General features: G+C 49.2%; 1 protein-coding gene across 1 annotated transcript; it reads left to right on the top strand.

Moving 5' to 3' along the window:
• The first annotated feature begins 520 nt into the window (after positions 1 to 520).
• Positions 521 to 20,327, top strand: Mlc1 (modulator of VRAC current 1). Its single transcript, XM_032919340.1, has 12 exons — positions 521 to 645; positions 1,159 to 1,357; positions 2,544 to 2,633; positions 3,118 to 3,171; positions 3,287 to 3,388; positions 10,841 to 10,942; positions 11,363 to 11,434; positions 11,877 to 11,993; positions 13,331 to 13,387; positions 13,969 to 14,091; positions 17,991 to 18,152; positions 19,125 to 20,327. Exons 1-12 carry the CDS (start codon positions 578 to 580, stop codon positions 19,197 to 19,199), a joined length of 1,221 nt encoding a protein of 406 aa, XP_032775231.1. The 5' UTR covers positions 521 to 577; the 3' UTR covers positions 19,200 to 20,327.
• The last annotated feature ends 1,520 nt before the right edge of the window (positions 20,328 to 21,847 follow it).

The raw sequence follows: 21,847 nt of genomic DNA, 5'->3' as shown, positions 1-21,847 counted from the left end.
TGCACAAAGAAATTGTTGCTGTAATTGCCAGGGGGCCGATGTCTCCGGGCAAACGAAGCACATTCATGCCCCCTTTCTCTGCCTAGTGAGCAGAAATAAAGGGTGCACTGGGACCATTCCTGCCAATCCTTGGGGCTGCCATGGGAACCCATGGTGGGATTCCCGGCAGTTCAGGGGCCAGCCTTGCCAAAATCAAGAACTTAAAGGTTTATGTGGCCGGACGAAGGAGATTTTCGTTGTCGCGGAATAATGGGAGACAAAGAAAGACGGCTTAAAAGGACGTAGACCTTTGAGTCGTTTTCTGTTCCAGGCCCAAGGCTGGTCAGGATCCACTTCCAGGGCTGGACTCTATGCTCAGCAATGCTTCTTTTTCAAAGACATCCACTCAGCTAGGTATGCGGTGAGTGGGACCGAGGGCTCTTCCTTTCCTTCTTGTGTTGGGCAAGCTCCAAGCCTTGGTTATGCAATCAAGGAGGACATTTCTAGGATCCACTCCCTTAATCTCCTCATTGAAATTCAGGACGCTGTGTGCTGGCCCCTGGCTGAAGTGCAGTTTGGCTGAGCTTTTGCTCCACTTATGAATACTTCTTGCTGGAAGTCCATCACCCAGAGGCCTGCTCTCCCAACGGCCGGACCACAGCAGAGGTAAGCATTAAGACGTTAAACTACTAAGTAGGAGGGTCTTTTGCAATTGCATGTTTCCATTTTGTGCTGAGTAGTTGGAGCCCCCCTCCCTCTATGTGGGACTCATAAAGTTGCTGGTGGAAGTTGAAACGTACTATATCTGAAGATCAGATGAGTGCTGAATCTAGCTGAGTTTGAGCCTTTTTATTTATATCGAGAGTTAGGGGGTTATTCCTTTTTAAGTTCCCAGCCCTAGAGGATGAGCATATTTCTTTAAGAAAGTGTTGGCTTAAGCCAGACATGATAGTGTTTACCCACACCAAAGTTTAAGGCCCGCCTGGGCCACACAGTGATACTTTGTCTCAAAAGAAAAACTTCGAAGCGATTTCTTGGTAACAACTTACTGCAATGGGAGAGTTTTCAGTTTGTCAAAGTCGGTGATGAATTCCTTGCATAGGAGGGAGTGGTGGTCTGAGTCTGTTCATGAGTCTCAGCTTGGATGTGTGTCACTCTCGGTACCATGTCTGTTTCCAGTGCCATGACACGGGAGGGGCAGTTCAGGGAGGAGCTGGGCTATGACCGGATGCCCACACTGGAGAGGGGTCGGCAGGACGCAGGACGGCAGGACACAGGCAGTTACACCCCTGACACAAAGCCCAAGGACCTGCAGCTGACGAAGAGGTTGCCTCCGTGCTTCAGCTACAAGACATGGGTATTCTCTGTGTTGATGGGGGTGAGTAACTCGATACTGGTTCAGAGGACAGAAAACGCCATGTTCCCTCAGTGCTGGTCATGATCTGTGGAAGAGTGCAAACCCGATAGACTGAGAATCACTCTGTCCCTTTCTTGTTTTCTTTCTTGTTCTTTTTCTTTCTTTCTTCTCCCCTCCCCCAGTTTTTGAAGACAGGGTTTCTCTGTGTGGCCCTGGCTGTCTGGAACTTCCTCTGTAGACCAGGCTGGCCTCAAACTCAGAGGTCCACCTGCCTCTGCCTTCCGAGTGCTGGGATTAAAGGTGTGCACTGCCACCCAGTAGTACTTCTTTTGCTTGTGTCCTATTAGTTACTTTGCTCAATTTCCGCTGTGGGGGCCTATGCCCCTAAACTGTACTAATCCCGAGACCACGGGTTACCTGTGACCACGTGCCCCCCTCCCCCCGTACTCTTGTACATGAGTGGTCTGTGAAGGCTGGAGGCCAACCTCATGCTTCAGGGTAGCTCTACAGAGTGACTGACAAGAGTTGCGGCCAAGGCTGGGGTCAGGACCATGGAGCAGGAAGGGCTACAGAAGTCATAGGACTATGGGGACTGTGGGGGACCACAGAAAGGGCTACGTTGGGTGTAGCTAGAGAGCAGTTCCATGCTACTCCTGTGTGAAGCAGTGGCATATGGGATGCTGGGACACTTGTACACAGTCTTGCAGGTAATCCATCAGGATGCTTAAAGCATCATTTGGCCCTGAGCGTGCACAGTACCGGAGGACCCGGATGTATGCATTTCTCTATGGAAGGAGTTGGGTTTGAGAACATTCAGACAGGGACCTCTCCCTTTCCACATCTCTAGACCTTTGGCAGGTTCCATTTTGGATCAGTTTCTGCAGAAGCAATAGGCGGACACTTGTTTTACAGGCTCTGATCCTGGATCCTGAGTCCCCTGATAGTATCCCTCTCCCCACCCCACAAGTTTGCTAGCTTCTACTCTGGCACCACGGGTGGCAAAGGGGAGATCCATTCCTCGGGTTGGGCGGGTCCTGCCAAAAGGAGCTGCGGTCACACAGGACCCAGCCATAGGCAAAATAAATAACCTGGAGACTAGTGGTTGATATGGGAAACATGAGCTTGCACCAAAGGCTGGGTGTTGCCCCGTCAAGTGTCTCATCAGACAGAGCCCGTTATAACCCGAGACTATGTTGCTCTTTTGCAGAGCTGCCTTCTCGTGACCTCTGGGTTTTCGCTCTACCTGGGGAACGTGTTCCCCTCCGAGATGGATTATTTGCGCTGTGCAGCAGGCTCTGTAAGCAAACCCCTCAGCCACATCGGCACCGTAATCCTCCCACTGTGGGCCCGAGGCTCTGCGATCTGGGGGTTATAGGCTTCTTTTAACTACTCTCCTGACTTGTGCCAATAGTTTTGAAAATTACTAGGTCTGACTCCTGTTCGGGAAACTTGCCCCTGGCAAGTTGAGGTGTTTCGGTGCTTTAGCTCTCCTGAATGTGATCAAGAGACTTTTAGGGTTGAGGGAGCTCCTTGTATCTGGTAGATTGACAAAGATGGCTTGCCTGTGTGACTCGGACTATTATAGAAGCTTAAACATTGTAACCCACGATTGTCTTAGTTTTATGCTGAGCTGAGATAAAAACTCAGTCTTCAGCGGGGTAGGCAAGAGCTCTAACCCCAGGCCGCGCTTGGTAAGCAATGCATGGTTTCGGGGTTAGCATCACGTCCGGGGCACAAGACTCAGGTGCTCTTGGCTCACGTGGGTTCTGGTCTCTTTACAGTGCATCCCCTCAGCAATCGTGAGCTTTGCTGTTGGGAGGAGAAATGTCAGTGCGGTAAGTTAAGCCTTCAGAACAGACTCTGCAGACTTGGAGACACCCGCAGCACGGAGGTGTGGAAAGCGGATGTTGTCTTTACTTACAGGAAATGCCTCCTGCTTTGTTTTTCCAGATTCCCAACTTTCAGATATTGTTCGTTTCCACGTTCGCTGTTACCACTACGTGCTTAATCTGGTTTGGATGCAAACTGATCCTGAATCCCTCAGCCATAAACGTGAGTCACTGGAAGGGGATGTGGGTCACAATGGGTTTTCTGTTTTTACCTGAGTCTTGTCTTCCCTCTGAGGTCAGATGCTGCTCTCAGTGGGCAGGGGTAAGCCCTGGTTTTCCTACACTTCTGAAAGAGTCCTCTCTACTGAACTCTGAGTTTATTCCATTGGACAAATCTATTGGTAGATGACATTTTAGTGTCTGTTTCCCAGCAGTGACAGCCTGGGATGCAGCTCGGGGACAGAGCACATGCTTCTAGCCTATTCAGTGCTCTGGAGTTTAGCCTATTCCCATATATGTCAAAACACACACATACACACAGGCACATGCACACACATACATACATCACAACACAATAGCAACATACTACTGTATTTCATCGAATCAATGAAGCACATGCAGACACATACACACACACATACTCTTACACATACAACACAAACTAGCAACATACTACCGTATTTCATCAAATCTATGAAGCACATGCACACACACACATACATGCACACACACAACACAAACTAGCAACATACTACTGTATTCCATCAAATCAACGATGCTGTTGGTTTTAAGACATTCTGTCATCATATGTGCCACTAAGAAAAGTAAGAAAAAATTACTTAAATTGTGATACTCAATGAAAAAAAAATGGCATCAGGAATAAGGATGTTGTATCTCATCTTGTGAGAACAAAAAGTCAAGGACTATCCAGGCTGCTGTGTGCAGAAGAGAGGCTGCTAACTGGACACTGGGATTATCGAGTGCGTGTAGGAAGATGCTGGACATGAACCGTAAATATAAAACTAATTGCACCACAAAAGTTGAAAATACACTTTACACACAGATGCTTTACAGAAATATATATGTAGAGCTGGGTACGTTAGCACATGGCTGTTATCCCAGCACTTAGGAGATGAGGAGTTACAGGCCAACCTTGGCTATAGAGCTAAGTTTGAGAACATTCTGGACTATATGAGACCATGTCCCAACAAACAAACAAATAAACAAACCAAACAAAACATATAAAGTCCCTGGAAATATGTCTAAGAAGAGATGAAAAACTATGACATATATCTTTTAGGAATTATTTTATGTGTTGGGGTGTTTTACCTGAATGTATGTGTGTGCCTGGTGCCCATGGAGGCCAAGAGAGGGTAAATAACATATATATTAAAAGACATTCAGAACAAACAGAGGGTGAGACCATGAGGCAATGCAGCTCACAGTGAGAGACTCCTTTCCAGCTCCTTTCTGCAGTCTGCCTAGGACTTGGTTCAGGGGAACACAAAGAAGAGAAGGACTCCTCAAGGACAGGTGGGGACATGTCCTTCCACAGCCAAAACTACTAGAAAACAATCCAAATAGAAGGGTAGGCTGGGCATGGAGTTACAGGAACCGTCATAGATCCAGTCAGCCCAGAGTCACATCATAATGACGGCTTCAGGATGTGACCTGGTTACAGCAAGTGTCAAGATAGCCCTCAGAGATGAGCTCTGAGCTGTGAGGGTGCAGCTAGGAGAGACTGCTCTGTTCCACAAGCACAGGAGCACCCTGAGGGCAGAAGTGATGTAAAAGGGACAGGGGATGGCTTCAACATGCCAGGATCTAAGAGAAATTGGTGCCCGAGGAAGAAGAAACCACAGGTAAGCTAGTCCAGCATATGCCCGGGGAGACTCTGTGGTGACAGCTGCAGGCCCATTGGAGAACCATTAGGAACTTGTATGTATCTTCTTAGAGTGAAGACATTGTATCACCCCAACTGCAAACCTTGGAGAAACACTGGCACACCTGGGACTAAGATGCTTGCACAAGGTGTTGGAGGGATGACACAGCAGTTAAGAGCACTGGCTGCGGGGTTGGGGATTTAGTTCAGTGGTAGAGCACTTGCCTAGCAAGCACAAGGCCCTGGGTTCAGTCCCCAGCTCTGAAAAAAAAAAAAAAAAAAAGAGCACTGGCTGCTCTTCCAAGGTCCTAGGTTCAACTCCCAGCACCCACATGCAAAGGTCACAATTGTTTATAACTGTAGGTCCATGGGGCCTGATGCCCTCTTCTGGTGCACAGACATTCATGCAGACAAAAATACCCATAGACATAAAGTGGATAAATAAATTTTATTTTAAAGTGTCCATGAGAGGTAAGAGCCATGGCATGAAACTTCAAACTTAAACAAATGACCCCTGCCCCCAAACCACAGATGACTGAACTCTGAAAGATAGGTAGAACAAAATGTCAGCTTTTGTCCATGTAGCAATGGACTGACGCCAACATCACCTGGTGCTTACATCTGCAGAACCTTGGTCCCACCCGGGCCACGTATCAGACTCCCTAAAAACCAGGCCCTCCATGGCTCCTACCATACTGAGACCTGATGGTTATTGAGCCAATCATAAAAGCTGCCTGAGGCAGGTAGGGAAACCTCAGGAACACAGTGTTTGGCCCAATCCTGCTCAGAAACTATGCCTCATTCAAGGACATACAGAGCCCTTATGAAACAGCAGTGAAACAGCTATGACGTGGTTGGACAGTCAGGAACATGGCTCCCTCTGTGTGGGTTGTATCTCACTGCCCCTTAGGCCCTTCCTCAAATCCTCTGGTCTCCGCGAAGTGCTGGGAAACCTTTTGGGTCTATACATTGTTATTGCCTGACGGAGGACTCGTCTGCTCTTGCTCTCCACCTCTCCTTATGGGTGGTGTTATGGCTAATCTTGGCTGCAAACCTGACTATATCTGGAATCTTAGCAAGCTGGGACAAGTGTGAGGGATTTTTCTTTTCTTTTAAATTTTTAAAAAATTATTTACCTTGGTGTTGTGTTCCCCGATTGTCTGTATGAGGATGATCAGATCCTCGGAACTGGAGTTACAGACACTTGTGAACTGTCATGTAGGTGTTGGGATTTTTAACCCATGTCCTTTGGAAGAGCAGCCAGTGCTCTTAACAGCTGAGCCATCTCTCCAGTCCCAATGAGGGGGTTTTGCTGGATTGGATCATTTGAGATTGGAAGACCTATTGTAACTCAGGGCCATGCCTTCTGGTGGCAGACCACATAAAAGACAAGGAAGAAGGAAGCCTTTGCTTTTTTGCCTGCTTTCTTTCACTTGTGCTGGCAAGTTCATCTGTCCTGTTACTAAGATATTCCTTTGCTCATTTAGAACCTACTCTGTGGGGACTCCAACATAGACTAAAGGCCAGCAGCTCTCTAGGATTCTAGCACTAGATTGGATTGGGAATACTGAGACATCCAGTCTCATAGACTGAACAGCTACTAGATCCTTGGCCTGTCTGCTAGACTACACTGACCACAGCTATGTCACTCTAATAAAGCATAGATAAGTCTCACACACACACACACACACACACACACACACCTGCATGCATGTACACACACATGCACACACACATGAACACACATGCACACACATACAAACAAACGCACACACATATGCGCATGCACGCACGCATGCACACACACATACAAACACATGCACACACACACGCACAACACATATACAAACACACGCACACACATACTCGCACACACTCACAAACACACACATATGTACACACACATATGTATACACACATGCCCACACACATACAAACACATGCACACACACATTCATTTACTCAGTCTGTTCCTCCTCTATGACGGTGGTTCTCAACCTTTCCCAATGCATCAACCTTTGAATATATTCCTTATGTTGTGGTGACCCCCAAACGATAAAATTATTTTTGTTGCTTCTTCCTAACTGTAATTTTGCTACTGTTATGAATCACAGTGTAAATATCTGTTTTCTGAAGATTGTAGGTGACCCCTGTGAAAGAATCATTCAAGGCCCTAAGGGGTCAAGAATCACAGGTTGAGAACGGCTGCTCTAGAGAACCCTGACTAACACAGTTGGTGTGTTCTATCTTTGAAGCTCCAAACCACAGTGGGAGCTTGAATCTCACCAGCAGGGAAAAGGACTCTACCCTTCACCGCCAAGGCACACACTCCCCAAGTCAGCTGACATGGGGCATTGAATACCAGGAGTGAGGTCTCTGCCACAGGCTATGCCAGTGTTCTGCTGGTTCAGAGCATCTCTCTACTAGACATCCTCACCACCAGCCTGAGGGGCTGTGTCCCTTGACCTCACTGCCTTAGATGTATTGACTGGCAGTTCCCAGTCAGAGGAAGGCAGAGGCACAACTTCCTGTTTTCATCCATATCTCCTCACCCAGATAGTTTTGGAAACTCTTCTCCTGCCTGTGACCTTGCTAAGGCTTGGCTTCCCTGTCAGTTACCTGTCCTCGTGCTCAACTCAGGTTGAACATATCACCTTCTTCACAGCAGGACTAGTCTGCATGGCTCTTCCAAGAGACATGAGAAGAACCGTCCATTTACCTGACACAGAACAAGCATTTACAGACCTAAGTTTGGTAAACCAACGAATTTATTGGTATTACTTACAGCAGGGGTTGGGGGTGTGGCCTCATATAGTCCTGAGATGAGGGCGGCTCAGAGGGAATGTTGATAGGGCAGACCTCATGAGGGTCTCCTGTGTGTCTGCTCACGCGCAGCTCACTTTAGCTCACTTTTGGTTGGTGAAGTGGCTTGTTCTTGGTTACCCTACATCATACCAAGTGCCCTCTTTGAGGCCGGGCCTCCCCTTGGATTATCCCCATTCTGATAAAGTGACAGCCTTGGCCTCCATTACTCCATCTTGGTTGGAAATGCCAAGAAAGAATGACTCAATCTACATCTTGTTTACACAATTAAAAAAAAAACCCTCTCATTTCCTCCCAAGATGTACAGATTGTTCAATGATTTATCTGAGCTGGTAAATGGCACCTGAACTCTCTGAGAAACACCAGGCACATGAGCTTTTCAGACACAGTAGATGGGACCCTTCACTGGGACTATAAAAGAAGGAGCACCGCAAGACCAAAGCACGGCAGGCACACGGCACGGTCAGTCAGTCACCTGAGACACAAGAAAACCACCGCTGGAAAGATCTGCTCACATTCCTGTGCTCAGCTCCATTGAGCACTGGCTTTTCTGCTAATCACACCAGCCCACTTCAAACCCATCCTTGAAATGGCCTGCCACCTGGATCCCCATTTCATATCCTTTTGCCTGAGCATCTCTGCAGTTGCTAAGACTTCTTACCCAGTCCCTTACAGACTTGACACATTGTGTCCACTCTGCCTCTGACTTCAGGAATCTCAGTTCCTCCCACTTCGCTAGCGCCCAGTCTGGTAATGCACTTGGTTACAGGTGTTTGCCTCAACTCTGGCGTAATCTCCGCTAGATTTTGATGAAAATTCTCATTTTTATTGCTATTTGGTTCTCCTTGCTCCTGAAGACCTGTCCCTTACTTTGTGCTGCTCAGTTTATACTGGGTGTACGTGGGGAAGCTGTGTGTGTCTACCAGTCCTCCCTACCCTGGCCCCGGGGGCGACCGGACCTTGGAGCAGGGCTAAAATAGTTGTCTTTGGCTCTGTGCTTCTGGGTCTGGCAAGGCCGGATATACAAGGCCTGCTGGTTGTTATTGTTGTTACTGTTGCTTTGTTTCTGGTGGGACAAGGTCTCACTATGTAGCCCTGATGCCCTGGTTGACCTGGAACTTGATATGTAGACCGAGTTGGCCTTGAACTCACAGAGCTCTGCCTGCCTCTGCCTTCCAAGTACTAGAATTAGGTGCACATCACCATACCTTACTGGATAAGAGTTCTTGTGTGATTTTGATTACTCAGCTTCTGAGAAAAGTGTGTTACATTCTTTATCTGTCGTTGTTGGTTTATGTATTTCTTCACACAAGCCAGTCATTATTTTGTCTATTTTGAGGTCCTGTTAGTCAAATATTACTGTATAGTCTTTCCCTTACAAATTTCTTTTTAAAACCACACCCACAGTACTCACCTATAATTCCCACAACTTGGGAGACTGAGACAGAAGGACTGTGAGTTCAAGACTACAGGTCTAACCTCAGCCACTCAGTGAGCCTGCTTCAAAAGAGGACTGTGGGCATAGTTCAATGGTAGAGTACTTGTTTAACATGCAGGGGACCTCAAGTCCGTTTCCTAGGACTGAGTAGTGAGTACCAGTTACATTTTTATTCATTTATTAATTCTGCAGGGCCCAGGAGCAAATTCCAGGCCTTGTGCACGCCAGCTTGTGTTTTGCAAGTGTCAACAGTTATGTAACTGTTCAAAGTACTTCTGTCATTCCCAAGCCTTGTGTTTGCAGTGTCTGGGAACTGTGCATGGAGCTGAACATGCTATGTTCATGCTATGTTCATGTTTTGTGTGTGCTTAGATTGGGGAGGGAGACACAGCTCAAAGGCTTCATATAAGATGCAGTTTTGCTCCAAAGGGACTAAAAATTAGTTTTTCATGAGCAAAATAGAAGCAACTAAGGGCCAGGAACACAAACTCCGTTTGCCTTGTATGTTACCTGATGATGTGTTCCGCTGCAGAAGAGGCTTTACGAACCTTTCTAGATCCAGAATAAAAGAATCTACCAGATAAACCGGTGTGGGTATCATCAGGAAGGCAAGCCAGTGGTGGGCAGGCGAGCATCACTTTCTACTCCACAGATGCTGATATATTTAGCTTTATGGTATTGGAAACTAAAGGCCCTTTAAGTTACACATTGCAAACGATTTACCTAGGAGTCACAGAGACGTGAGGCCAGATGTCAATGCTGGTAGTGAGCCACTGTCCTGGGACTAACTGATGATTTGGACTCTCTATCTGCCTCATTCCAGTTCTGCAGTCATGAAGTTCCAGTTACTCAGTCAGGGTGTGCGATTTCCTGCCCAGATGAGACTTCTAGAGGGAACCCCAGCTTCTAGAGGCCCATGGCACATTCTCAAATAAAACATTCAGTAAGAGTAGTTTAAAAACAGTACCTGGGGCTGGTAATATGGCTTTGCAGATATGGGTGCTTGCTGCCAAGACTGATGACCTGAGTTCAATCCCCAGGACCCACAGGGGGAAGAAAATAATTCCTGCAAGTTTTGCCCTCTGACCTCCATGTGCATGCTATGACTGACGCCCCACCCTGATGAATATATATCTGGTTTTTTTAAGACAAGTTTTCTCTGTATAGCTTTGGCTATGTCCTGGAACTCACTCCGTAGACCAGGCTATCCTTGAACTCATCATAGAGATCCATCTACCTCTACCTCCCAAGTGCTGGGATTAAAGGTGTGCGTGCAGCTACCTGACTCCAATGAATAAATTTTAATTCATAAATTTAAGTATCAAAAAGTTTAACTAGGGAGAAGGGGGCATGGGGGGAGAGAGGTGTTAACCAAATTAAAAAGTAGACCAGACAGAAGAGAAACAGTGTTGCCCATGGTTTAAAAGGTTTGCCCTGGGACGAGAAGAGCAGAACTGGGTTAGCCAGCTAAAGGAAGATGGCAGCTTTCTGGGGGAAAGGACCAGCATGGCTGAGGGATGTTCCCTTTGCAGATTAATTTCAATCTCATCCTGCTCTTGCTGTTGGAGCTCCTCATGGCTGCCACGGTGATCATCTCGGCCCGGTCCAGTGAGGAGCCCTGCAAGAAGAAGAAGGTGGGTCTCCCACAGCTACCCCCTCACGCCCCTGAGGTAGGTCTGGATGCTGGAGGCCATGTGTGGGAGGGGACTGGGTCTGGCTGTGGGAGGCCGTGCGTGGGAGGGGGCAGGTAGGGGTTGAGGGACTGTTAGTCAAGCCTACAGAGGAGATGGTACAGCTACACAGCCCCCAGTGCCCTTCCCATCCTGCACTGCCTTCAGGAGTGTCACTGGAAGACCAGGTCTGCTAACACTGTTGGTAAGCTCCAGTGGCACTGACTGGACATGTCCACATGCAGGGAAAATGTCTGCACTTGAGTTGTTCCTCCAGACTGAAGGGCTGTAACACTGAGGCTTTTAGAAGTATAACTCCTGCCCATGGCAACCAGCACCCAGGCCCCCCATTCCATGGCTCCATGAGGATTTCCTTTTCTCCAGGGTTCCATCTCGGACGGCACTAACATTCTGGATGAAGTGACTTTTCCTGCTCGGGTCCTAAAGTCCTATTCTGTAAGAAAAGCCTCCCTCTTCTTTCTCTCGTTTCATTTTGACACAGTCTGGCTACATAGCTTAGGTTTGCACTGAACCATCGACCTTCCTGACTCAGCCTCCCAGGCACTGTGTCTTCAGAGCGCATGCACCTGCTGTATTGGGGTGGGGATGCTAATGACTAGGGGAACTCCAGGTTCATTCCAGTCAGGTTCTGCCTATGAGCCTCACTGTGGGTCAAGTGGGGCCCCCACCACCATCCACCTCCTTGGCCTTGTCTAGTGATTTCTCCATTGTCAACCTGAACAGACCAAAGGAGGGTCTGGGCCCATGGCCTGCCTTGGGGAAGGCTGTACCTATACACTGCATTCTGGGACTTCGAGGGTGTCTCTTCTCTTCCCATGAAGGTAGAGCACCAGTGTGGTGGCCTACCAAGGTACCCGTGTTATTTTTTTCTCTCCAGGTGGTAGAAGTAATTGCTGGTGTCTCGGCTGTCCTCGGTGGGGTGATCGCTCTAAATGTAGAGGAAGCTGTCTCAGGTCCCCATCTCTCGGTGACATTCTTTTGGATTTTAGTGGCTGTGAGTAATTCCTGTATGTTCTTGTCCATGTATAGCTAGCTAAACATGGCTGCAGCCACAGTTCTGGGCTTCCCTCTTTAGACCCTATATGTCTGCTTCTTGCTGTTGTTGTTGTTGTTGTTGTTGTTGTTGTTGTTTTCACAATGTTGGTAACATTCAGATAAGAAGGCACACAGGAGGGCTGGAGAAATGGCTCAGATGGCCTAGTGGTTAAGAGAACTGACTGCTCTTCCGGAGGTCCTGAGTTCAATTCCCAGTAACCACATGGTGGCTCACAACCATCTGTAATGAGATCCAATGCTGTCTTCTGGTGTGTCTGAAGACAGCTACAGTGGACTCATATAACTAAAACAATTTTTTTTTTTTAAAAAAAAGAAAGCACACAGGAAAGACGCCTCCCTTAAAGAATCTTGGAACCAAGGATTAAATGTATTTGAATGAAATTTTATTTTAACTACTAGTATTATACTATTTAACTATTTTCCTAAGAAATCCAATTGTCTTAGGGTTTACTGCTGTGAGCAGACACCATGACCAAGGCAACTCTCATAAGGACAACACTTATTGGGGCTGGCTTACAGGTTCAGAGATTCAGTCCAGTATCATCAAGGCAGGAACATGGCAGCATCCAGACAGGCATCGTGCTGGAGAAGGAGCTGAGAGTTCTGCATCTTGATTCAAAGGCAGCCAAGAGGAGGCTCTCACACACTGGGTGGAGCTTGAGCATAGGAGACCTCAAACTTCCTCCAATAAGACCACACCTCCTCATAGCGCCACTTCCCGTGGGCCAAGCAGACCCAAAGCACCATACCAATTTTATTTTAAAAACCCGTGTGAAGCTCAGGGTCCATGTCTCAGGAAAGTCCATAAAGGTGCCAGAGGTGAAGAGCTGGACGAGGAGGCACAAGGAAACGCCAGTTTGGGTTTTAGGTCATGAAGCGGAGAGATCTCTCTTCCTATTGCTTTTGGAACAACTGAACGGTGCTGCAGACTGCACTGCACTCCGTTGCCCAAGTGCAGCACACGGTCAAGTGACCAGGCTAAAAGCAGAGAGTACAGAACATGACAGATGTCACCAAGGTCATCCCAGGGGGCGTGGGATGTCACTCTGTCATTCGTGTAGCCTTTCTACAGGAGACTCGACTGGTGAGACAAACAGTCGAGCAACAAGCAGCTACCAAACCGTGAGAGGCGTCGGGAGCCTAGGACACTCGCGCAGCCTGAGGCAGCCCTGGCTCTCCTGCTAGACAGAGTGGTGACATCATCAGGGCAGGAGCACAGATTGAGGATTTGGCCTTTTGAACACCAATCTGTAAGTTTTTCTGTTCTCTTCCCAGTGTTTTCCAAGTGCCATCGCCAGCCATGTGACAGCGGAATGTCCCAGCAAATGTCTGGTAGGTGAGGCCCAGTCCTTTCATTATGCCACGGGTCACACTTTGGGTGTAGCTCAACAGAGCTTAGGAGAGGCCATGGGGGACCAGTAGGAATGACCAGGGCAGGATCCACTGCCCAGGAAAGGATCCACAACTGTCCTGGGGCCCCAGTGGCCCAGCTGTTTCTGAAAACAAAGAACAAACACGTTAGGTTTGGACGCCAGAAATCCCTGTTGCTAAGCAAGGGATGGAGGAGGAGACCAGTGCTTCAGTTCCGTCTACTTTCCTGTGAGTCTGGTTAGCTGTGAGCAGCTGTTGGCCTTAGATCTGCAAATGAGTCTGTGCTGGGTTGTGCGGTCCTGGCACAGGGGCAGGTTAGAACAGATCTTTGAAAAGTGGGAGAACTGAGTAGCACACAGGAGCTGATTTTTTTTTAAATCACATTAGAGGCTTACATGTGACATTCCAAAACTCTGTCATATCCGGCACTGAATGAGCGAGCAGTTTATCAAGACTCACATAGTGGTCCAGTCTGCCTCACAAACACGCAGGCAGGTAAATGCTGGCCACACCTACTACCCAACGGTCTGCTTCCCTGTCAGGTGGAGGTCCTGATCACCATCAGCAGCCTTACATCCCCACTGCTGTTCACCGCCTCTGGATACCTGTCCTTCAGCGTGATGAGAATCGTGGAGATTTTTAAAGATTACCCACCAGACATCAAAGTAGGTGTCCGCACTATTGTGTAACTCTTTGGAAACGGAGCCACTTACTGACAGGGGCCCAAGGAGGTGGCTGTGGGGGACCTGCTGTATCCCAGTACAAGTGGGCACCCACCTGAACAAAGGGGTTTTGCCCAGGTCACTGCGGGTGGGGTGGGTTGTGTGTGGAATGAAGTGGGATCTGATTTGATTTTTTTCCAAGTTGATTCTGTCCCCGTCAGCTGCTCCGGATTCTGCTGGTTGCTTTGGTTTTCCCTGCTTTTTTTTTTTTTCCTGTCTTAGCTCAGCCCTGTAATGGGCTCTCATTTCCTTCAGTGACTGGGGCTTCCCTCTGTCTTTTGACTACCCCTGGGGCATCTCAAGCTCGCTTGGTCGTCACATTACCAGACAGCCCGCTGGGATCTGGGCTTGGAAGCGTTCTGACTTTGTGCCTTTCACGTAGGATATCGCTACCTCGGGCTCCCAGCACATTTAAGGACTTCCTCAAGCTCACACACAGCTGGATTGACATCCTGGAGGTTTGGTGCTTGTGTCCAGGATGAGCATTTTCCCTCCACGAGTGTATTATGAGGAACCTCCTGTGTGCACTGGAAGGCTGTGCAGCTCCAGGGCAATGCCCCTGCAGCTGTCCTAGTGCTCACCCCACATGCTTAGGACTGATGGAAGCACGAGTGTCACACTCACCTGGAATGAGTGTGAAACTTGGATAACCCTCCACCCTTTCACAATCAGATGGCCCTAAAGTAAAAATAGTCCTCCACATCTCAAAGTCCCACTGTCGGGTCTAAGGTGATCAGCATGTCACGTGATGTTGATTAATGTTCAGCCCACATTGACCTGCAGAACTGTTTCGGAGCAGGACGTCTTGCACCTTGGTCTGTTCAGTTTGGGGAAACCCTATGTGTGACCCCACCTGTTCGTCTGTTTAGGTCCTGAGGAGCACGAAGGGGCCTGGAGAGGTGTAAACCATCGTGGTGTCAGACTCTGGCTCTTTTCATGCTTCCTGTTGCCCACCCCTCCCCTGTGAGCTGTTGCTAACGGCTGGTCTTTTCCTGGGGAGGGAAGAAAAGGGAGGGCTGGGCGTACTGCCAGACAGACAGCTTTGGTGTTGGTCAAACACTATTGAGGACTCTCAAGGCCTCTAGTATTTTTAGAGTATTGTTGACATTCTTCCTTCTGTGCTGAACGTGACCCAGATGCATCCAGAGGACACCCTCCAGGTGAACATTCCTGTGAAGACTTCAGTCTTCCCAGGTGGGCACTGAAGACAGCCTTGGTTCACCTTGTATGACCTTGACCCAGACAGGAGCAGGATACAGAGCTCAGAATCTGCCTCCGTGGGCCCTCCCAGCTTCGGGTCACTTCTGAGTCTGTCCAGTGAAAAGGGCTGGTTGGACAGAACTATATGTTTACAGACATGTGCTTGTGCTGTTTCCAATTCAAGCTGAACATTCTCGGGTTTTGTTTTTGTTCTTTTCCCTCTTGACGTCTTTTACTTGATGTTTTTCTTCTTTTTATTCCTAGTCCAAACAGGAGGTATATGGTAACATTTAATATCATTTAATATCATTTCTACTTAATTTTGCTTTATAATAGACACATGAATGACCCCCAATTACAAGAAACCACCTCCTCTGCTAGTCTGTGTGTGTGTGTGTGTGTGTGTGTGTGTGTGTGTGTGTGTGTGTAATATCAATCTCAGAAAGAGTGACTCTTACATGTGTGAAAAAAAATCCCGGGGCTGGGGATTTAGCTCAGCGGTAGAGCGCTACCTAGGAAGCGCAAGGCCCTGGGTTCAGGTCCCCAGCTCAAAAAAAAAAGAACCAAAAAAAAAAAAAAAATCCCTTTTGTGTATGATTTTGCTTTTGACTTGGTAAGTGGTTAAGTCCAGTGGATTCTGAATATACTCAACATTAGGGGCTGTTTCACTTTACATTTAAAAAGTACGTTAATGATATTTTAGAATACAGCACATCTCCGTGGCTCAAAAGGCAAAGCTGAGCACAAGGTAAACCCTGAGGAGCAGGGGTGCCAGTCTCCTTCCTCGCCAGCTGCCACATTGCTACAATCTTCTCTCTTCCCTACAAAGCAGATTGGACATTCTAATCTGTTCTGCGTTGGGGGTCACTTTTAACCCAATAATTTATCCTGGTGTTTTGTTAGCACCCAGAGGGATCAGAGCTCTTCTGTGCCCCTTCATCACGCTGTTCAAACCTTACCCCATGGACTGACAAGGTCCTAGTGTCAGGAGCTGGTTATGTCCAGACATCTGCTGTTATGACCAGCTCCTGGTGACCAGCTTTTATGCACATTCATGTGAATTTGAGGGTGAGCACCTGGGAGAGAAACTACGGAGAGAGCAGATGTTTCTGTATTCTTCAGTCTTCACCAGAAAGGTTTCTAAAGGTTTTCCAGAGCCTGGCAAAACCGTGGACAGAATCTGACCTTTCTCGAGATGCTGCTGCTGTTGTGGAAGCCCCATTTATAAATGAATCCACATTTCCCTCAATCCCTCAACACACTTTCCCCGGGCTGCTCCCGCTTGCAAGTCCTCTCCTTATACCTCATTGGCTGTCCCGGCTTGCCAGCATGTACTGGGGCTTCCCTGTGCTGATGACAGAGGCTGTGCACCTGACTCCCTTCCAGACAGGGTAAGGCGTCTAGGTACAGACGCTCCTCTCTGGGGGACACGCATAGCTTTTGCTCTTATGCATGAATTTCATAGCTACATTCCTGGCTCCTTAGCCATGGTTTTGGTTTTGATACCGTGTGTGTGTGTGTGTGTGTGTGTGTGTGTGTGTGTGTGTGTGTGTGTGTGTGTGTGTGTGTGTGTGTGTGTGTGTGTGTGTGTGTGTGTGTGTGTGTGTGTGTGTGTGTGTGTGTGTGTGTGTGTTTTAATTTTTGAGACAGGCTCTGACTATCCCCTGCCTTCAGATCCCTTTCCCGAGACTGGGTTGGCTTGTCTAGCCTCAGCGGAAGAGGACGTGCCTAGTCTTGCTGCAGCTTCACACAGGGGCTGGTTGATGTCTATGGGAGGCCTTCCCTTTTCTGGGGAGAAGGGGAGGAGGGATGGTGGGGGAACTGGGAGAGAGGGAGGGAGGGGAAGCTGTGGTCAGGATGTAAAGTGAATAAATAACTCAGTCAATGAAAATACTTTTGAGACAGGGTCTTGACGTATAGTCCAGGCTAGCCTTGAACCAGACATCCTCCTGCCTGGCCCTCCTAAGTGCTGGGATCATAGGCTCACGCCGTCGTGCCAGTCAGCACTATGTCCTGTGTGTTAACATTTGGTTGCTGTGTTTCTGTGGGCTGTTGCTGAAAGGCATCCGTCTAGTTGCTTTGTGGATATTCCTGAAACAATCCTTAATGTGCGAATTGCGTTTTATTGCCTCTGGCCCCTGGGCTGTCAGGACACAGACTTTCGCCCTGTCTTCTTGCTCCCCTTTCTCGTCTCTTCCTCACCAGGTGGTCAGGTCACTTCGCTGGTAGGGTCTGGGCCCACCCAGGACTTTCCTCCAGCCAAGGGCCCTCTGTCCAGAGCCAACTGAAGCAATTTCAGGACTGTATTTCCTGCAGATATAGAATTGAAACTTTTGGTCTCTCCCGACCTTTGCTCACCCTCAGCGTGAGTCACCGGAGTCCCACATGCTCTTTGTCTTCCCTACGGCAGTCGGACTGGTGTGGGGGATACAACCTGGGTCCCCTGTACGCTTACTCATTAAATGGAAGGCAGCAGAATTGGTTTAACTGGAATGTTCTGACTCAGATTACTGAAGCAAAAAAGTCTGTTTGGATTTCGAGGGCCCAGTGGTCATCAAGGGAGTATTCTGGCTCTGTTGAAACCTTAGGCAAAGGGAGGCGTCTGCCTGTGGGCCTGCTCACGTCTTGGTCTTCCCTCGTAGTCCTATGATGTGCTGCTGCTGCTCCTGCTGCTGCTGCTGCTGCTTCAGGGGGGACTCAACACTGGCACCGCCATCCAGTGTGTGAGCTTCAAAGTCAGCGCCCGGCTGCAGGCGGCCTCCTGGGACTCCCAGTCCTGTCCCCAGGAGCGGCCAGCAGGGGAGGTGAGTAGCCTGCCTTGCCAGGATGCGCCATCCTGGGTCCTCAGAGGGACCTTGTGAGGTAACAGGTCTTTCCATTAATGTCCTTCAATGTTTGTTGTGATGTTTTGGAGTTTGTTTTATTTGCAGTATTAAAAATAAAGTTTGAACTAGGTTTTTTTTTTTTAAGATTAAATGAGTACAAATTTATTCTTGAAAAATACCACAGCTAGAGGGCTTTAAGCTCCGCTCTCACAGACACAGAAAGAGCTTTCCACAGACTCCCACAGAAGATGCCATACTCTGTAGGGGAGGGCTGCTCCTGCCTGGCCTGTGGGGCTCCCTGTAGCTAGACATTCCTATTCTGTGACCAGTGGGCTAGAAGAGTCCACGGTCACCTGGATGGGACTCTCCCTGCCCACCGCCACCCCATCCTATATTCTGATACCCCCACACTGAGGTGGGGCCTCTACCTTCTCCCTGAAGTACCTAGGCCTGTAGTGTCTTCCTGGACAAACTTGCCCACTGCCATCAAGGAAGTGACTTTGTTCTGTGCCCAAGGAGATGTCCAGGCAGGCTCCCATCTCTGTCCTGGGTCTGCGTCCTGACCAGCAGGCCACAGAGCCAGATGAGTAAGTTGTCCAGGCCAGATTCCAGACTCCAGAACTGACTATCTTAGGAGCTCAGAGTAAGTGTGCAAGCTAGCAGTCACCTGTCTCATGTCTGGAGGCGTGTGTCTGCCTCCATCGTCTACTTCCTTCTGTCAGTCACACTCCCACCTTAAAGCCCACCCCCATTCCACATGTACAGACACTGTAAGAAGGGGGATGGGGGTTTCCTGAGATGCTTTGTCCCCTCTCAAGTGTCTCCTCCCACCCCCATTCTTTCTCATGTAAAGAAGCTTACATACAAGAACACAACAGATGCCACACAGACTCTGCCTTCGTTCCAGGTCCGGCCCTGTTGAGGTGATATAATCCTTGTCTTTTATCACAGGTGGTCCGAAGCCCCCTCAAGGAGTTTGACAAAGAAAAAGCCTGGAGAGCTGTGGTGGTACAAATGGCCCAGTGACTGCAGGATAAAGAAACTGAGTCTGGGTGTCTGCCTGGCTCCCGGCGTGTTCCACTGTATGGACTCTAACCATCGCGCAACTACCGCTTTCTAACATACTCTTTCCCTCCCGTGAGGGCAGCCCAGGCTGCAAGGAGCTTTGGGTTTCCTGTAGTAGTTTAACTTTGAAATGGGCAGGTGTTGAGTATCGGGCCTTGATAGTTGTGTCAGTTGTGTGCATCTGAGGTGACCCTGATGGCCTGGACAATGTTCTTTTCAGCCCTCTTCACTTCCTGGTCTGATCCTCATTCACAGGGATCTGGTGTTTTGGCCTTAGGGCACTCCCATGCCTTTGCATGCCCCACAGTGTGGGGATAGTGTGGCTGTGAGAATCACAGATTGTTTGTATGCCCCCTCCCCGAACCCCAGAGGCTGGCTGACAAGAGAACTAAGGAATCTATAGTAAGTTGGGTCCTTTGTGAAAATGGAGGTCATTTTAGGAATTGCCTCTGTGCTTGGGAGGGGAGCCTCTGTGCTTGGAAAGACAGTGCCTTTACTGAGCTGGGATATCAATGGGCAGATAGGGGAAAGAACAGAGCTGCCAGGGTCAGGGAGAGAGCGAAAATCCCCCTAGGCTTCTCACGTGCAGATGCTCACGACTCTGCTAGGGTTCATGGAAAGCAGAGTCATTTCCAAACGGAGGGGTGGGTACAAGTAAGGCACCTGACAGGGAGATGTACGAGCCAAGAGCTCCATCTCCAGCGTTGGGGATCCCGGTCCTGTCTTCATCTCTGCGACTCCAGAGAGCTGGACCTGCCCCACATAAGTTCCATGAGAGGTCATTCTCGCCTGCCTATGTGCAGAGCCCACTGGGCCTCCGGCCTTCTGCAGCTCTACCACATGCTACTGGGTAGGAAGGGAGCCGTGGTCACACTGGGCTGGCAAGCCATCTTCTGGGAGACTTGAACTTTCAGGACCAGAATGAGGCGGCGGCAGGAGGATTGCTGCCAGCTTGCACTTTCTAATTTTAGAGTTGTTTTGTTTTTTTTTTAAGATCATATAAACGGGGTCTAAAAAATGGTCTCTTGTATCCTTGTGTTTGTTAATAGTTTAATATGCTTGAGTAATAAATGCTAACACGCAAATGTGGTCATAGCCTGTTAAATGCTTCTGGAAAAAAAAAGGTGGAAGGGAATGAGAAGTAGGGCCTTAGAGTAGAAAGCCATTTTTTATTTATTCCTTGATTTGTATAACCCCCGTAAGTAAAGACTAGATCACCAGTCAGGGAGAAGAACCCTATGATACCTGAAGAGCAAAATCTGTTAAAGATGCCATTGATCAAGTCGTTCTCAACCTTTCTAAAGCTAGGGCCCCCTAACATAGTCCCACATGTTATGGCGACCCCGACTATAAAATGATGCCACTGCTACTTCGTAAGTGTAATGTTGCTAGTTATGAAAAGTGACCCCTGTGAATGGGGTCGCGACCCATAGGTTGAGAACCATGGCTTTAACCCCACGGGAAATTACCTGAAGTTTGAGCTTTAGAACAATGATAACTCTGACAGAGTGCCAGCCTTTCCTCAACACAACCCAAGGTGCCACCCACATAGGCACAAACACAGGGCAAACACAGGAACTAACCTGGTAAGGCCTGGATGGCAAGTGGCGCTGGCTGTCAGGGACCTCCTGGAAACACCAGGGCGACAGCACAGGTATCCCACTAATAAACCTAGGGACCAAGGTCACTCGATGTTCCTCTGGGCACAGAGGACTTACTCTGCCCACCCTGATCTCAGTAGACACTCTGCTGGCAAGGGGAGAACATCTGTCTGGAAGAACCCTTGGACTCCGTCCATCTCAGGCCTAAGTGGAGGCTTCTCATGGACAACAAGGGAGCCAGGAGGGAGGAAGTCGAGGGTGGGGCAGGGTGTGACCCATAGTCTTTGTGACTTGGTGTAGTCTGAGTGCCCGGGTTGTCTGTGTGACCCTGGCAGGTGCGTGGGAGATGTGGAGCAGGAGCACATGACCCAGGCGAGGGTCGCAGGCACTTAAGGACTAATCCTGACGCATGGCCTGCTCCGTCCAGGGACTTAGTCCCCGCCCTCGCCCCCGACCCCACCCCCGCCCAGGTCCTGGCCGCTCCTTGGACCGTAACACGGGACTGGATCTAGAACCAAGGCTCTGTGTGAAAGCCAGCAACAGCGTCCGGACTGCGTCTCTGGTGCCCTCTTTGCGCCGCTGTCAGCGGACTCCTCTTTCACGCAGCCCCCCGCAGTCTCTGCCGCCTGTGCGTCCACGAAGCCCCACACCCAGAGTGGGGCGCCGCTCAGCACGCCGAAAGCTCCGCCGCCAGCGCCTCGGGTCTGCACAATGCATCGCGCAGGCAAGGCCGGTTGCCCTGGGCAACCGCAAGACGCCTGGCCGCTCGGGCGGCCGCTCAGCTGCCGCAGCACGCCCTTTAGGGCGGGTCCCAGGTGAGCACTGTCTGCCCTCAGACGCGCCAGGCCAGCCTTCGCTAGCGCCCAGGTCCCCTCCTATCCGGTGCTCGGAACCCTGCCCCGCCCCCTCCGATTGGAACCCCAGGCCTCGATCCTTAGAATCACAGAACTTTCCCGGCTTACCTTCTCCACTTACCCTCTCCACTTTCACCCCACCACGCCTGTTCAA

This window comes from Rattus rattus, chromosome 1, assembly GCF_011064425.1.
Source record: "Rattus rattus isolate New Zealand chromosome 1, Rrattus_CSIRO_v1, whole genome shotgun sequence".
NCBI classification, from domain to species: Eukaryota; Metazoa; Chordata; class Mammalia; order Rodentia; family Muridae; genus Rattus; species Rattus rattus.
The sequence above is the reverse complement of the archived record's forward strand: the minus strand, read 5'-3'. Positions and strand labels throughout refer to the sequence as shown.

Coding starts and splice junctions, on each gene's coding strand:
- Mlc1 (XM_032919340.1), top strand. CDS start 578: ATGAATACTTCTTGCTGGAAGTCCATCACCCAGAGGCCTGCTCTCCCA. Junction 11,435..11,876: donor GGGTCCTAAAGTCCTATTCT/GTAAGAAAAGCC, acceptor TTTTCTCTCCAG/GTGGTAGAAGTAATTGCTGG. Junction 14,092..17,990: donor ATTACCCACCAGACATCAAA/GTAGGTGTCCGC, acceptor CTTCCCTCGTAG/TCCTATGATGTGCTGCTGCT.